This window comes from Falco peregrinus, chromosome 13 (assembly GCF_023634155.1).
Source record: "Falco peregrinus isolate bFalPer1 chromosome 13, bFalPer1.pri, whole genome shotgun sequence".
In the NCBI taxonomy this organism is placed as follows: domain Eukaryota; kingdom Metazoa; phylum Chordata; class Aves; order Falconiformes; family Falconidae; genus Falco; species Falco peregrinus.
Window position 1 is genome coordinate 16,121,624 of NC_073733.1, and position 18,075 is coordinate 16,139,698.

At 39.3% G+C, this 18,075-nt stretch overlaps 1 protein-coding gene across 3 annotated transcripts in view; it reads right to left on the reverse strand.

Moving 5' to 3' along the window:
- The window catches only part of MAP7D3 (MAP7 domain containing 3), a 47,008-nt gene that overhangs the window by 10,635 nt on the left and 18,298 nt on the right, over positions 1–18,075 (reverse strand). For 2 of the 3 annotated variants that reach the window (XM_055817854.1, XM_055817853.1), the window contains 9 exons: positions 16,566–16,680; positions 15,577–15,609; positions 10,422–10,523; positions 7,865–7,963; positions 7,362–7,460; positions 6,142–6,267; positions 3,873–4,018; positions 3,373–3,503; positions 2,550–2,794 (listed from right to left, as the gene is read on the reverse strand). In XM_055817854.1, the coding sequence (XP_055673829.1) occupies positions 2,550–2,794; positions 3,373–3,503; positions 3,873–4,018; positions 6,142–6,267; positions 7,362–7,460; positions 7,865–7,963; positions 10,422–10,523; positions 15,577–15,609; positions 16,566–16,680 (1,096 nt within the window). The remainder of the gene's footprint in view (positions 1–2,549; positions 2,795–3,372; positions 3,504–3,872; positions 4,019–6,141; positions 6,268–7,361; positions 7,461–7,864; positions 7,964–10,421; positions 10,524–15,576; positions 15,610–16,565; positions 16,681–18,075) is intronic. The other variant, XM_055817855.1, reaches the window with a different exon arrangement.

The window sequence follows — 18,075 nt, forward strand, 5'->3', positions numbered from 1 at the left end:
AATGACAGATTGAAAGACGATGAATATCTGGTATTGAAAATGATAGAAGAGAATTAGTCACAATTTCAGAACACCGCAGATATGGAAAGAACAGGGGGCATAAAAAGAAAGGGTAGGAGATGTCAGGTCTCTGGGGGACCTTCGCACTGCATTTTCACTTTTGAAGCTTTGCTGATGTTTTCCATAGGGTTACTTCAATAGTGCTTCTGTGTCCATGCACCCCTTGTACAGTCTGTTTCCATAGGTAAGGACATGGGACTTCCCAACATGATCACTAACATGCCTTAAGAAGATTCTTCCAGCATTTTACACTCAGCTCTATCTTCCTTATACTCCCACTGCCATTCCTGATAAGAATGGTCTTTTTCTCCAGGAACTTTTTGGTGAGGAAGGGGGAAGAGGGAAACAGGCAAGAGAAGTATCTCAGAACAATTGTGAAATGTACTGTTAGTTGGATGGTGGGAAGATTCGAACACATTTCTAGGCAAGCCATTTATTCACAATTAATCTAGGGATCATATTCCAAAGCCTTCGCTACCCAGATACAAAAATGTGAGGCTCCATGATAGTTTATTACCTATCATCATGCATAAGGTGAGAGCTCATGAAGGAGCACTTCTTATGCTTTAAGTTGAAACAAGCCTTTTAACTCTCAGAGAAGCTGCGAAAGGCTGCTGCCAGAAATGACAACTGCTCCAAGTCACTGAAAAATAAAAAGTGTTTTACTGCAGAACAGTATATTTTAGTAAGAAGACACAAAAACCGAGACAAAAACTTGATTGCTGTTTGTCAACAATGGGCAATCAAGTTCAACTTGAAGGAGAAGAGATGGTATGAAGATAAAGGTGCACAAAGCTAAAATAAGGCTGAACCTACAAGACCCAGAGACTGATTTGCCTCATGCCATTCACTGGTGCACTCTGACTTCAGAAGCTGTCTGGAATATGGTATTGCACCAACTTACAGGGTGAGTTGCCTACACGGATGTGTAAAATGAAAATTGCTTTGAAAACTGAAAGCTTTTTTTTTTTTTTTAAGAACAAAGACTTTTGCCTCACTTAGCAATATTGCAGTGTACCAAAACATTCAAAGACATAAATTAAATCATCTCTATGTTGAAGAACATGTCCACTGTTTTCCTTATCTTTCATGCGTCAAAGAAAAATAGCTTCGCCCAGCTCCAGTATGAGTCACTACAAAGATGACTAGCTTGCAGATTAGCAATAGAATAAAGTGGAATCAGATAAACTAGGTTAATACAGTTCCAGAAGTCAGTGTAGAGAGGAGACGGGTGAGGCATCCAAAGAACAAGGACAGATGTTCTTGTTCCAGAACAACTGGAAGCTACAGAAATAGGACACATTGTAACGGAGATTTCAACCAATCGATAACACTGATCACAATTGATTATGCCCCCTCTGAGGCATGCAAGACATTTATCACAGTAACGCATCGAGGGACAGACATTCTGACTGTGAAGATAAATGACGTGACACTGAAGACTGATGTGCAACTTCATACAAACATCCACATTTGACGATGACATCCAGGCTTCCTTCTAGAGGAACACATGCTCGAAGAACTGTACCACACGTGAGTTCTTCAGCTGACTATTTCACATCCAACATTGAGCAGTGCGAGGAAGAGCCTCAGAAATAACAGACAACTGCAGCAGCTGAGGAATGCACGACAGGAACCGTACATGCGGTAACGTGCAGCAAGCATATGTTCCCACTTACCTTGCGTCTGAAGGATTTTCACCCCCAGCACTGCCCACCGGCTGTAGCTTAAATTCCAGAGATCCCTCCTTTTCCTGTTAAGTCTCCCCTAAGTCCTTCTCCACAGAGAAGTGCCTGTCAGACCTCATCAGAAGGCTCTCCTAGATTCTGTTCTGGAGATGGCAGATGGCATTCTTCCGGTAAGAGGGATGGAGGCTGTGCTTACTTGGCACAATGAAGAGGACTAGGAGACTAATTGCTTATGTATATGGCTCTCCTTAATACACCATCATAATTTCTCAGTGTGACCTGTGAACTGACCACTTTTTCCTGAGGCAGCACTGACTATACATTCACTGGAACTGAAACGGAGGCAGCCTTCTAGCTCTGTGAAAATTGGCCCTCAGCCTGTGATGCAGCAGTAGCTGATTTCTTCCTCCAAGCAGGTCTCTACACAAGCGATTTTAAGAACTACCAACTGAACTGAAAGACCTTTGCATAGTTTAACTACTGACATTGCAAACTTCATCTAGTAGCTCCCTCAGCTACCGTGGTTGGATTTCTGCTTTTCTTAAAACTACAGTACAAGCAGTAATATCGAAAGCTCCTGACTTAAATCTGCAAGTCAAACAAACTGACTGCTGCACTAAAATCCACTCCCAAAAGTCATACCACATAAAGTTATTGTATAAACAATCAGCAATGAACAGCTTCTGCCTTAAAGCATCCTACTGTCCAGCGGTCTGCCTCACGAACAAATTATTTCAGCAGTCCTAGCACACACTGGAGATGTCCTGAATAAAAGTGCATGAGTCACTGAGAAACACTCACCTTCTTTGGTCTTTGTGCTAGCTGCTACCGCATCCTTGTCCAAGGCTGGTGAAACACCTTGCTCTTGTCCTGTTCCTTCTGTGCTCTTATCCTTTGGTTTGCTCTCTGCTTCAGTTTTCTTTTTGGTAATGTTTATAACACCTGGTGTGAGAGGTGGACGTTGGACAGGTACAGATTTAGAGACTGGAGTAGGAGATGGTGGCCTTTGTTTTGACATGCTAGGTGAAGGTGGGCGAGTCTTCTGTCTGTTGGAATAAAGAATATTTCTCAGGGCCAACACTGAAAAATTCAGTTTTCAGTGGACAGCAGTCTACTTTGGTTAGTTTACATTTACATACCTTGCTTTTAAAAATAAATCCACCCACAGACTACTGGTGCCTTCCTCACAAAAAAATCAAATACAGGATGCCAATATACCCTGGGCACCTGGACTCACTACTTGTGGGCTAACATCAAAACAGGTCTGGTAGCCTAGACCCCCATTTACTCCACATCAAGGATGAACCCTGCAATTCCAATCCAAGAAATTTCCTACTAATACAGACAGATCAGCTTATTCTGAAGCTCACGTGCTTCCTGTTCGTTTTAGTGCACAGTCTGTACAGAAAACGAGGGTGTATTTTGTCTGCACAGAAGAGACAAAGGTTCAAGTAAGAGCTGTATCCCTACTGTGGAAAAGGGAAATCGGACCAAAAATGAAGTCCTTATGCATATAAACACGGCATAGTGTAACTCATCCAAACTCTAACAGCACAGCTGTCGAGATAGGAACTAAACTTCATTTTGTTCTGAATAAAAGCAGATACTTAGCCTGGATGCTCACCTAACTGTAGAAGGTGATGGAGGACGCTTCACCAAATTAGCAGGAGAGGGGGATCTTCTACGGGCAGACACAGATGGTGAGGGAGGGCGTCTTAAACCAGAACCTGGGGACGGTTTTTCTGTCTCTGATTTCTAAGATACATAAAACCAAAACCATGCTCACTCTCTAGAATACATTACAGATAGAGGAGCCACCACCCCAACACACACACAACTTCTCAACAAGATGTACATTTCTTTTATGTTCCAAAACTCAGACCCAGTTAGTACGTTTACCTAAATTAAACTTTGGGAACCATAAGCAGCAAACAATATGCCTTTAGGACACCAGAGAGATCAAGGACCACGAAAATCCCAACTGGATTTCAATATGTGTTTTTTAAGCAAAGGCTATTGAACATTTCAATAAACAAGGAAACTGCTGAAACAGGATTCCATCCTGAGCCGTTTCAAATCTCCCCCAGTTAATACAAACCTAATTCCTGTGGATTTTCAACAAACCTGGGTTGAATCTGGTGAACTTGCATCAGATGAAGATACAGAGGACTTCAATCTGTCGATGCTACGGCTGCGCACGGGCACTTTAGGAGTTGGGACTGGGGAACTGATGGAACTGGCTGAAGCTGAACGAGGACAGAGGTGAGATTCTATAAAAGTTAGGAATTTGACAAGACAAAACGAGAACCAAGTGCACAGCATAAGAACAGGAGAAAAGGAAGAGGGAGAAAGAGAGAAAGAAAGATTGTGTGTGTTAGAAACTGTACAGAGAAACACCACAGGCAGTGCACGTTGCAATGGGTCACGGACACAGACACCACCACCACACGATTAGTACTTTGGAAGCAACAGCACCAAGAATAAAACCATTCTGAAAGCAGCAGTCTGGAGCAGATAAAAATAAAATGCTTTTCCAAAAAATGCCTGAATTTGCAATACACCAGTGTTACTTCAATTTTAGTTAAGCTGCATCTAATCCCAAATACTTGAGTTTTAATGGCTTAGCATCTTTCTTTACAAGTTCCTCATGACAGGTTCAAATTTTAAGCGTGCTTCCCTCATACTTAAGGAGGAAATCTTCCTTCTTTTCAAAGAGTATTTATAAAGCAGAATTACATTAGGAACGTGAGCATTACTTTACAAACTTCTGTGGTGAAATAAGCATTTGTGCGATATTATTTTATTCTACTTTCCCTCTCTGACCTCTTTATTACTGTGTGTGCCCTTTATCCACATTAACAAATCAAAATAGGTGGTGTAAAGGAAACCTATCAGGAGAAAAAGGTCAACTGTTAAACTAAAGTACTTTTCCTACCTGAAGTGTCAATCTCTTCACACATAAGATGGAAACTGGATCTTCTAATTACTTTTTTTCAGTAACATAATTATAGATGGATAAGCATACATAGATGTAAAAATCTACTTCTGAAACTGGATACTGGATTTTTCTGTAGACTGAATAAATTGTGACAGATGCTAGCACCTAATTTTGTAACTTAATGGAAAACACATTTTATTTTTATATCTATAGCATTTGTGCAAGGAGAACTGCATTCTGTTTGTGCATAGTTTGTGCAATAGCACAGGTACGTTTCTACTGAAATGAAGAAAGTACCTCTAAGTGAACTGATAAAAAATGTAAAAGTTACGTTTAAATCAGCAATAGTGAATAAGTCACATGCTGTCAGTAACAGTGAAAAAGATGGTATTTCCCCACATGACATGAACTGCAATATTCATGGTAAAATAAAAGCAGCACATAGATAGGTGTGCAAAAATATGACCATTGACTACAAACCAAAAAAGTGAAAACTGATTATTACACAAGGGGAGCAGTGTAGAAATGTCATCAAGGACCACATTAAGTGGCAGAAGATAAAAAATAAAGATGGAATAACATATTTAAAGAGGAAAAAAGCAAAACTGGGAATGCAAGTTGTAAGGCAAGAGAGGAGAAAGGGCTCCACATTGGTTCCAGGTATGTATTTACTGGGGCATTTTTACAACCTATAACAATTATAAGACATATATGGGATGCAGCCAGGACTTGCCCATGATGCAGAGATTCCTGCGCTAGTACTAGGTTGAGCCACAGTGTGGGCTTATCAGCTCAGTCTGGACCAACATAAAATTGCTTGAGCCAGCCAGCGTTTCTCTACAGTACCTTCTCCTTCTAGTATGCCTCTACTTCTACAATCAGCCTCAGCAAAGCCAGCTCAGGGCTCCCTGTCTTTATGCTGATAACCCTTTTGTCATGTTCCTCTTAAGAATTTCTCCCCCTAAAGAACATTAGGCTTTGCACTTATTCCTTTCAGCCTCCTTTGAAATTACATGTTTGTTTGGGGTTTTCCCCTTTCAGTTCCTAGCACTGTTCTCTGACCAGTCTCAGATTCATTTGAGGGTATGCTCAAATGCAGATCTCTGTCAGTTAAAATAAAAACAACAAACAAAAACAAAAATCCAACAAAAAAACCCAAAAACCAAACCACAGACAAAACCCAAAGCGAACACCAGCATCTGGTTCTCTGCAGAGCAAGTTAACTGGCACTGGAGTTTAAAAGCCAGTATTATTCTGTGGGTTTGTAAACATGCAACATAGTATATGAATTGGTTATTACTGACCCAAGAAAAGTCTGGATAAGTAATATTATACATAACCCCATATTAACTGTCTGATTCACACTGAAGTGTAGCACAGTTAGCAACCATCATGTAAGTTCTTGCTTGAAAAGCAACCGCATTAAACTTTCAGGCTTTGCTGCCCTCCTGTTACCTGAGGGATCTTGTCCATCAGCCGATAATGTAGCAGCACTTTTACTCCTAGCTAAGGATGCCTGTGTGGGGGCGAGGAGGCGACTGATTACGCTACTGTCCAGAGGACTGAGCTGGGAGCGACGAGCTAAATGATGGGAACAAACCAAAAAGGATCCAACATGAAATCATATAATGAAAAAGACAAGAAGCACAAAGCAAAGGAAGACTGTGAGCATTGTTGCAAATCAACAGTTTTGGAAGAAAAATACTGAAGTCATGGAGAGGGAAATCCAAACTAAAAGCACGGAAGGGTTAAACATTGCAATCTCTTACGTTGCGCTGCTCCTCCTTGGCTTGCTTAATACTGATCATTTTAATGCGCAAAGACTGGCATGCATACAACAGATGAATGCTGAAGTCGGTCAAAGTACGAAAAGTTTTTGACCCAGCTCTTCAGAGCTATATTCTCTATGCAGGAAAGGCTGTTCTGACATAATAAACAGAAGACTTGCAAGTCAAAGCAAAAGGTTATTGTCAGGCATCATTTGCACACACAAATTCACATGGACAACACCCATCAGGTTCCCATACAGGGAAGACGTTGAAGCAGAGTATAATTTCCACTGTTGGCAATAGTTGCTAAAATGGAAAGTTTCAGAATTATTAACTCATAAGGGGAAAAACACATTAGAAAAGTTGCTAGTCTTCAGCTTTAGGAAGAGTTCCTAGAAAAGAGGTTATTTGTAACCTAGGGGAGAATACACAGACCAAAAGAGACTTAAGTGAGAACAGGTTTCTTCCCTCATTTGCATGCACAAAGTTTAGGCCAGCAGCAGGAACAGAGAAGTTGCTTTTAAATTGAATAATGAAAGAGAGCTTAAGAAAGGAAAGGTAAGATTTAACTAAGTAGTGAACATACCAGTGACATTTTTACTGTATCTTACATTTAAACCTACCAGTTATCAAATACGTCGCTCTCTTAAGTGGAGAGACATTTTGCTATCTACTTACAGTGCCATTTAACAAAGTCCAAGTCCTTCTTACAGGATTTCTTTTTTGTCCAAAGGGCGAGATTTAACCTTTTACCCCTTACAATTTTATCTTTACCACTGGGTAATTAAAAAGCCATTAAAAGTCCTAAAACTTTAAGTTCCCCAAGGAAACTAGTGAAATTAAGCCTATCCAAACTTTACTATGAATGGCTTTAAAAAGAAATATTCAGCTTTATGAAACAACCACCTGTTTTTTCTTCCTTTTTCACTTTTTCTAGTTCTGGAGAGGACTGGGGTTTACTACTCATTCTATTCAAAGATGTGCTCCTCTTCTTTTCTGTTCCTCCTAGAGACCAAGCGTAAGGAAGATTATTTTTAACAAGATATAAATATGTATGATTTTCTAAACTGCCATTCCCATGCTTTGTTTTTGCCAATCAGCTAAATCTACTGATCTATCATGACGAAGCACTTTTTTTTTCTTGAGCTCAACAGTTTGGCTGCCATTTTTCTATTCGGCCCCCCACCCTTCCACTTTTCAGAGGGAAAACCCTGGTTTATAGACCCAGTTACCCAATATCTGGCACTGCAGTGCACAGAACTATTTATGCCACAGTGCACAGACTACATGCACAGCAGTGAAGGCCTGAGTAAAAACATTTATCATGAAACTGGGACATGGTTTAAAGTCGGCTTCAATTTTCCCATTTACTGCCTCCCATTCCTCCAAAACAAATTGGTTTCTAGCACCTTTCTGTTCCACCTGTGAACCTTTGAGGGCTGACTGCTGAGAATGTAGAGGAACTTTGTTATTCAGTCTGTTTAATGAGGCGCTTCTCTTTGTGGTACCTGCAAGTGAAAGCGTATGGATTAATTATGTTGAAAAGCTTAGAAGTCTCCTCCAACACTTCCCTAAGATACAGATGAATAATTAAGTCACTTTATAGTATGAATCCTTCAGAAGCAGGAAAACTGGATCAGGGAAGAATTATTCTCTCTCTCTATATATATATATAATATAAGAAATAAAGCATTATTTCTTAGATTCCTGTACGTTACTGATCATAGCAGCAGGATGCCAGCCTCAATAGGCTTCGTGTTTGACCTTACCAAGGCCATTCTTGTGCACCTTTTAAAACTCAATAAATAATATTAAAAAAGGCCGCTGCTCACATTCTGTATGAGTGAGAGTAAGCTCAGAATTAACACCGAACACAGTTGATGAAATACTCCACTGATCCAGAGCCAAGCATCTTCCTCCCATTTCCGCATTCTGCTCCTCCACCTTCCCAGGCACACATTATGCACAGCAGAAGGAAGCTGGTTAATTCTGTGACTGTATTTTCTGTCATCTGAATTTAGCCATCTTTTATGAAACATCCAATTCTTCTTGAATGCCAGATCAAAAGCACAGACCTGCTCTAATTTGCTGTAGTGATTTAAACCAGTCAGTCCACCTCTACATTCTGACCACGTGGATCAGTTCGAGTCCTGTCCAAACTTCTTGTATTTCAGGCCACTTAAGAATTCTGCCTCCAAAGCAAACAAGGATTCACAAAGGATTTCAAGGTATGATAGTAAGTTTGAAAGCAATCCCAATTAGTTGATAATTAGTGACTTCCTTTGTTAGTGCCTTAATTTGTACTTTACAGCCCTGTTTCTGACTCATGTTTAGAGCTGAACCCTGCAGACACATTATAAATAAAAATAATTTTAAATCACAAGCAGTCTCCAGTGACTCAGAACCCTGCCAGTACAGATATATTCACTGAATTCCCTAGCAGGCATACAGAGTATGAGTACAAGCTTTTCTGCTGCATCACCTTCCAACATGAACCAGCAAAATCACCGCTAGCTGTGTCCACGTTAGGGATTCCTCTAGCACAGCTCATCTGATCAAAGGCTGCAGACTGACAGAATACTGCAGCATAGACCTAGCTGAACTTGGTTTTACATTACATTTACATTTAGCTTATTAAAGTTTTTCATTTTGGAAAAAAAAAAAAAACCAACCACCCACCCAAACCAAAACAAAAATACATTTGGGATACAGGCAGGCTCCTATGAAACACTGGGGAGATTCCCCACAAGGAAATCTCAGGCTAAATCAAGATGATATGTGCTCATGCAAATAATTTTTATTTTTCTTAACAAGTAGATTAGGAAAATTCCTTGTGTCTCATAATTTGTTCGGGTTTTTATTTGGAAAAGGTAAGATTGCCATGATTTACAGAATGTATCCAGACGGGGCAAAGGGGAGGTGGCAGAGAGGAGACTCACACGTACAGGTTTATCAGACAGTGGGAAAACCAGAGATCTATGTCATTCTCTACATCCCTGTTAAGACTAGTTGTGTGGGACACATTTTAAACATGACACGCTGCAGTCAGGAGCTTTATCCACCCCAAAGTTGTAATTCAAAATGAGACTGGAAGCCACAGAAATTGGTAGATGATTTCTATTCTAGAGTGCAAACATTCTCAGAAACCCTTAAAAAAATAAAATTAAAGAAATAGTTGACTTCCAGGCCATTTCTATTTCTTGGTAGTCATTGGCACAGTAAGTAATGCAGAATGCCTGCAAGCAGTGGCGTGTACTAACCGTTTAAGAAATGCATAATTTGAGTAGCAGTGTCAAGATTACACCAATTTATTGGTCTAGGAAACCATGTCAGCTGCACGCTCTGGCTACAATCATACTAGAACTCCAGATCGAAACAAAACCACCTCCTCCCACCCAAAAAACTCCCACAGGTGTCAGGGGGTTTTCATGCATCCTTCTCTACCTAAAGCAGAATTCTAACATTAAAAAGAAAGTGTGTGTCTATAGAGTACAGGGCTGGCACAACACAAAGATGTCAAAACTAAGTTGATTTTTTCCTTTCCACAGGCAATCAAATGACTGAAACTGTCTAACAGAAAAAGGCAAACGCTACTTTTGTACTATTTCTATTTTGCTGAAATTTTAGGGTGTGATTTAAGGCATGCAAACCCGTAAAGATGATATGAAATGATCTGTGAATCAATCATTCACCAAGATTTGACTTCAGTAAAATGATTACAGAAATAAAAAATAAAAAACCAGCAATTTTTACCGTTACTCTTCTCCTCTAACAGAGATCACATCAACTGGGTCAAAGCCCTCAACAGTCAAGCTGGATTAACAAATTGCATGAAATGTATTTGAGATCAAAATATCAAGTCAGCTACACAGCAAGGGAGGAAAAGGAGCATCATTCCACTCCTGTCTCCTCCCCAAGTAACAGTTAAGCAGTACACCTGCTACCAGCAGACACACAAACACTTACTTCGATCAGAAGCATTTAAAAGCGCTGCAGATGATGACAACCGTTTATTCATGACAGCTTCTGTCTGTTTGAGGTTTGCTGTGGAGGTGGACCGCTTGCTGGCTGTGTGAAGAAGCGCTTACTTTAGAATTCATCTTCATACCTGAGGAAGAACCTTGGCACACTGCTGTGAGCTACCTTCGGAAGTATTACATCCTGAAAGCTATTTCTAGTTTTGCTTAATGAGAAACAGAATTAATATTTTTTTTCCTTTGAACAGACTTGATACAATTAGCACCAGTTGTAACGTGCACAGAAAAGGCATGTACTTTAGTGGAGTCATGCTAAGATATTATGCATATGTATGCAAACAAGTGATTTTTAAATCCTGCGCTCCTAACATGTAAAGACAAAAGCTGCTGAGGTTGTGTGCTGTTACCAGACTGGTGAGACAAAGAAAGTAACAACAAAACCTGAAAAACAGTAATTTCTGTCTTCATTCCTTCTACGTCGGAATGTCTAAGCCGTTTTCCAATCACTAGTTAACAAAAGCAAAACAAATGCTTTTGGAGGGATAAAAGCAAGTCCTGAGGAAATGCAAGAAAGCATTCTTCTTTTTGATTACTTCCCAAGGGCTGCTGTAACTATTTTAGAAATTTCCAATTTTTCTCTAAAAGCTAGTCCTGAAGTTAATGCCTCCTATCAATTTTGCAACTTTTCCGAAAAAATTGACACAAGAGGCATTAGTTGGGGGTTTTTTTGTACGTGTATACACACGGACATACATATACACACATAAAAATCACATCCTGCATGGCAAAATTTCAAGTTTTCTAGATAAATATCTACTTTTTGATTTCAAATAATGTGCTTTCAGGATGAACACTACTTCAGAGCGTGAAAGCCTTGGAAAAGCATATACCTGTTGCTATTGGAAACTCAATAAGCAGAAAACAGTAATGCACACAAAGTAGCGCGGACTAGCATAATAAATACAAGGAATTCTATACATCAAACACAAGTAATCAATTTTACTGGCATACTGGATAGCAAAGATGATTAATGTGAGCATATTAGCGCGTAAGTACCCAAAGGAAAAAGCAGCACTACTCACCACCGAGGCAGCACCTTTTCCCTTTGGCCAGCATGCTGTAGCAGCTACTTATTGCAAGAGCCAGGACACAGGGACTCCTAGGGACAGCCCTGACCCTGCACTGTAGTTTTGAAACACGTACCCAACCCAGGCTTCCTGAGCTAGGGCCCTCCTGCAAAATCACACCAAGTGAAAAAGATTTCGGCACTGAAGCTACAAAAGTGGCAAGCTCTTGTCACAGCGAACAAGAGCCAAGTCTCCACGGGATAAGAGGGAAAAAGGGGGATCTATTGAGGCTACTGAAGAAATAAAGAGCTGAGTGGATACTTTCCTGACATAACAAGAAAAAAAAAAAAAAGCCATTTTATGAATGAAGTCTGAGTACTGGGATAACTAAGACAGCCTTTAGAGGTTTTATATACGTAATACATGCATTTGGGGCTTTGTGAAGGTAAAGACTACCCTCTAGTGTCTGCTCCCTGGCTCCTGCCTGAACTCAAGCATGTGAGTCTAAGGCCTCCAAACATCATGAAGATGATTCATACAAATTTCTCTTGGTTCCAATTAGCACTTCAGCACTTGCATGAAATCTGAGAATTGGTCTATAACCTACCAAGACTCTGAGGGCAAAAAATGAGATCTTCCTTGAGATAAACTGCTGAGCAAAGTAATTATTTTCCAGCAGGTTTACAAGTTCTGCAGGTGGGCTATGCTGTTCAGTAAAGAAACTTCTACTACAAGACTCAAAAAAGAAGAAAGTACAGGCTAAACATGACTGTTCAGACAAAAAAAACCAACAAACGTCTCTTTTTCAGTGGGCAGTGGTGAGGGCATGACCTAATATCTCAACTGATGTCTTGACAGAAAAAAAATCGAATTGGTAAAGGGTATTCATACTGATACGTGAGTTTTCTTGTTCCAGAAAACTTCAGTTTGTATTAATTGCATAAGATCTTAAGACATCAATGCTTTTTTGATCAATAAATTTGCAGATATACAATCAAATGGCCTCCAACTTTTTCCATATCTCACCCACAGAATAGCTTCTGCAAACTTTGAAGGTCTGGACAATTCACTAGGAAAAAAACCTCTAGAAGACAGGCAGGATATTCTTGAATAAGTTAGTCCAGTTATATAGGTATTTACAAAGTATCTTTTGAAAAAATACTTCAAATATCTTCTTTTGGGGAAAGTTTTGAATACTTACATACAAATCAAGTGATTTGAAGTGGAAGAAGCATACAGCGAAATCCCATGTGATACCAAACATTTGTATTTTTTTTTAATGGAAGGGGGAAAGCACACTGTAGCAGCAAAGCCAAAGAAAGCATATAATTGCCATGCAGCAAGGCTTGCAATTGGGTAAGGAGCCGGGAAACTCAGTATCTTAAGAAAATCATTATGAGACATAACAGCTCTAAATCTTAGCTTCTCAGAGTTTCACTGAGAGAGGGTGCTGCAGCACCGCCTATCAGAGGTTGGACAAAATTAGGCTAAATAAAATGAGATTATCCATCTCTCACTTCCTTCCAAATTTCTACTAGGACAACAAAGCTCTTTATTTAGAAAGGAGAGACTCTGGCAGCCCAATTTCTATTCTAATAGCACATGTCTCCACTACAGTTGCACCTGAACATCTAGTTTTGCTTAGCAGTCATCACTAAACCTCCCTCATTTACAAGGACTGTCCTCAAGGATGCTTTATTACACAGCCTTGCCATTTCTTTTGGCAGACCCACACCCTGCACGTTTCATCTTAGCACCGACAGCAATGTCATTAATGTAACACTTGACTCTAGGGCTTTCATCAGTTTTTAACTTTCAGGCCATCAGCGGGGTACTTGCTGCAGTCTCAGTGAATCACATTCTGCACAGAATACAGAATGGCTGATGCTTAGTGAAATGTTCAATTACAGGGGGGTCCCTTTCCAGAGCACACTACCTCTATCACCCACAAATGCTGCTTTACCAGTCAATGTTCCTAAATATTACTGTTGACACAGTCAGTTCATGGAAGAACATAGCTGATTTTCTATTTTTTTTGCACAGCAATACAATAGACGAGAAAGCCTTTAGTCCTAAAGTAATGTAAAGAGTATGTGAAATCTGTTCCTCCAATGGTTTTCATTTCAAGAAACTGAGCCTTTAAACCCAGATCTGCCACAGAAACTGATGATAAAAAAATAGTAATTTCTATTGAAACTTGCTCTAGGTATGTTGTTTGACAAGATGCACTACTCAGCCATGATGACATAAAGCTCACAGGCTGTCATTTTCCAGAGTATTAAAAAACAGGTAATCATTGTCTTTCCAGCAATTATGTAAACGTAAGGTGAAAGGGTCCAAATATGGATTTTTTAGAAAGCCAGCTGGACTTAGGCATCCTGTATGGTTTGGGTAGATTTTAAGTAACAATTAAGTGAGGAGCTCCCAGAAAGGTAAAAGGCCAGGAATGATCCTGAAACAGGAATAAATACAACAAGCGTAAATCCAATTATGATTTCACATTATCCACCCCAGGTAAACAGCTATACATGTGAAACCTCAACATCAAATCAAAACACAAATTTAAAACAGAGTGGATGCACAAATGTCCTAGTCAAACACTGCATTATCTGTTTATCTCCAGTCACTTGTTTCAAAAGTGGTGCCAAGTTATCCAAATTGATCTACTGTAGCCGAACTTATCTGCTCCTCCTGTATGTTACTGTATGATGCATAAGGTATAGCTTAAGCATGTATTATTACATTGGGAGATGTTTTTTGGAAGACACTTCATTTTTTATGTGTTTCAGCAGCACTGAAAATCTTCCTCTAGATCAGAAGTACAGACAAGACTGGAGGAGAGAGCAAAGCACGTTTTTTTCGTTTGTTATTAAGTTTAGCTTTAAAATTAAGGTAGAAAACAATGGAGGAGAAAAAAATAGTGCTTTCCTAAACGTGCAAGGCAAATGTGATTTCCTCATTTCAAGGTTAAATGACATTCGGTAAAGTGCAATACAGTAATTGGATTTATATATGTATCCAAGGAACACATGTTAAACAGGTAAACCAATCCAGTCAAACTGGCTAATTTTGGAGAAAATTAGGGATTCATGCTGTGCAGAGGAAGGGTAGAGAGAAGTTAAATAAAATACATATGCTTTTGCTGTGTTGCCAGAATAAGCCACAGCAGTTAAATCATACTCAGTCAGACTTTCATTGCATTTTCAAGTCTCATATTGTCAGCATTACGAGACAGCTGTATTGAATTAGTAACGCTGTGAGCATGCACAGATTTTTAGAATTCAGATTTAGCGAGGCCTCAGCTGAGAGCTATCATCTTAAACCAGCTACAAGAAATAATTTTGCTTATTAACCATGTAGCCTTGACAAATATACCAGTGATCCAAAGCATTTATATGAATGGCTCAGTCTGTGCACTGAGAAGTGCCAGAAATCCAATGAAAACACATTTAATACATAGAATTATGTTTAGATAATTGGACAGATCTGATTTTGCAAAACTCTTCATGGAAAAAGTATCAAACTGAACAAAGCATTCATTCCTTTTCACACAGTTTCAGCAAAATATCATTTATTTTGCAAATGTTACTTCAATTGCTGGTAAAATAAAGCAAAAAGAAAACAGACCAAGCCCTGCCATGTACTTTTTGCAAATTAGGAAACAATGAAAGGGTTTGAAATTTCCCTAAAAAAAAAAAAAAAAAAAGAAAAAAAGAAAAAAAAAAGCTTAAGACTACTGAACTAATTTATATTCAAATAAATGCCACTAAGAATTTCTATTCTCCTCCCCCATGCTGTATCCACTCATCTTTAAAAACCCAAAGGCACATATCCTTTCCCTGAAAATTCCCTCAGGATGCCACAACTTAAGCTGTAGTTTAATTAGCTGGGAGGGATAGTTAAAAACATAGGGGGGCTGCTTTCTACTTAGGGATCACATTTGTTGCACGGCTGGCCAAGATCCAGGAAAAGATCTATAAGAAGATGGTTTTCCTTAGTTTCAGAGAAACAAGAGCTCAAGTTTAAAAGGTTAGTAGTGAGTGTAAAACAGAAAAAGGACATTTTAGAAATCAATACCACCAGATCCACCTTCATCTGCAGTCTGTTGTTCTGTAGAAGAAGAAGGTTTGTAAGCTAAGTCACAAGGTCAAATAGCAAACAATGCAAGTTAACCAAAAAATGGGGAAGCTGGGTATCGTAACAATAATTTATATCAAAGCACTTTCAAACATGTTATAAACAAACACTAAAAAGTCCACACTAAGCTGACAGAAGACTACTAAATCACATTCAGTACAATTCCACCAATTAAGAAGATAGGCTGACTTGAAGCATTTTTTGTTTTATTTCATTTCTGGACAATAACTTATGTTAAGTTACTTATTGGGGGTGGGGTGTGTTTTCCAGTTAGGTAGTGCATGGAACGATCCCTTCCATTACAATCCTGATTTGCTGCTCTGATTTCAGAATGTTTACAAGCAGGAACAGTTAATTGTGTGAAATACAAAAAAAAAATCTGTGCTCAAATTGAACAGTGTTAAAAATGCATCACCTAATCCAGAATAGAACCTGTCCTCCAAGAAGCTCAGACACTACCCACCGCATCTCCTTACTGGTTGTTCAAATAATCAGTTAGCATTCTGTAACTCTAAGGCTGTGTTTAAAATCTTTTAGATGTAGCATTACAGTACAACAGGGTTTTTTTGTTCTGTTTATCATCAGTCCTAGCACACCATTACATGCACTGCATTTGAAGGACTCAATTATTTTAACATTCTGCATTACGATTCCCTTTATCTGATGGTTTGGGGCTGGCAATGCAATGCTGCCAGGTGCTGCATTTCCCTTGTGGCTTCTCTGTAGCTCTTCCCAAAGTTAAAAATAGCTCTGAGCAGCATTTCAGGGCAAGTATGGATATGACTCTTTCCTCACGAGCTACCTGTAGATCCTGTTACAAGATCCAAGACAGGAAAGCATGCCCAGGTCCCTAGGAATAGCGCTGCACCTGCCAGTGTTCACACATAATATGCTGTGATTTTAGCCACGCTAGAAAAGGTGCTACTTACCTGTTTTGCTCTCTGAATCTGGAGTTACCGATCCTCCCCACGACCATCTCTTCTGTCGTGTTTCCAGTCGCTGATTCCGTTCCAAGGTACGATGCATAACTGCTTCATATCGCTCCTATCATCAAACAACATCCCTATGAAGCTTATAACTATAAAGCACAGCTATGCCAGAAGACAAAAATACGCAATTTTTTTTTTTCTCCCAGTATGATTTAAAATCTGGTTTACCTATACTGCCTGATAACAAGTGTTTGGTACAAAAACTATTATGCAAGGAATGTTAAGAGCAATTAATGGTTTCAAAACACTGCAAACATGATTAGGTTGAGCTAAAGCACAGATTATCTATTCTACTCTTTACTTAAAATAGCCACCAAACAGATTTCCTATTCAGCAAACATCACTACTTATTTTCTAAATAGGGATGAATGCCAATCTGAGCAAAGCTAATTTCTCACTCTTTAAACTACTTATATTCTGAAGTTATTTCTAAAAGGTGATAAAAATTCTCCATTATAACATACCAAGTATAAGGTTATTTGTATTTTCAGAGAACTATGCAAACACTGACCCAAGTCTTAACAGATACTGGCATTAACAGAGATATGATGAAAGCAGAAATAGCAAGACATGAAGGCAAAACTACAAAAAAGACCAACCAACTCCAGACCTCAGCAACCACTGCTGACAGGACAAAGAGGACTGAAAGAAGCTTTCACTACTGTCTCCAGGACTAGTAACTACTAATGGGGGATCCCTCTCTCTTGTGCATGAAGATGAACTGCAACCACACTAGACTGTTTCTTCTCAGCCAGGTTCCACATGTCAACAACAAATTTCTCTCCTGGAACAGTTGTATCCCAAGTGATCTTTTGAAGCAGTATTTACTGCTGATACATTGCAGTAAGATGCCAAGGGGACTCATTACCCAAACATTTCTCCCTCTTGAGGACACAAGACTTTCACCTTCTTTCAACACCATTTCACAACACAAACTAAAACAATTGTAGTGTATAACAGACAAAGTAAACTTTGCAGGAATGATTCTGCTCACTGACAAAAAAAAAAATAATTTTCTGTTTGTAATATAAAGCCTAGTTTCCCCTCTGTTAAGGAACCCTGAACTAGAGTTTACCTAAGGTGCCGAAGTACCCAGACATTATGTCATCTGTAGATGCTATTTCCACAGAGGTATCTGCAGTACGGCAATTCTTCAAAGTCATAGTTAAAGACACAAGCTTCACTTTACAAACAACGGAACATCAGTTATCAGCTCAAGATAGCAACATACAAAGTTGCACAGCTGTACAGAATAAGAGTAACTGTGAGAAGACAGGTGTCTCAATCTTAGCCACAGCTAGCTGTCTTCAAGATTCTTAGGTAGTGAACTACTTTTTCCATGTTATTTGCTATTGTGCTGCTGCTTCTACTTTATCCAAGGAAGACTTGGCTGAAGTACTAAACAAGAATGTTGGAGGCTATGTATTTTTTGATGCACTACTAAATTTAC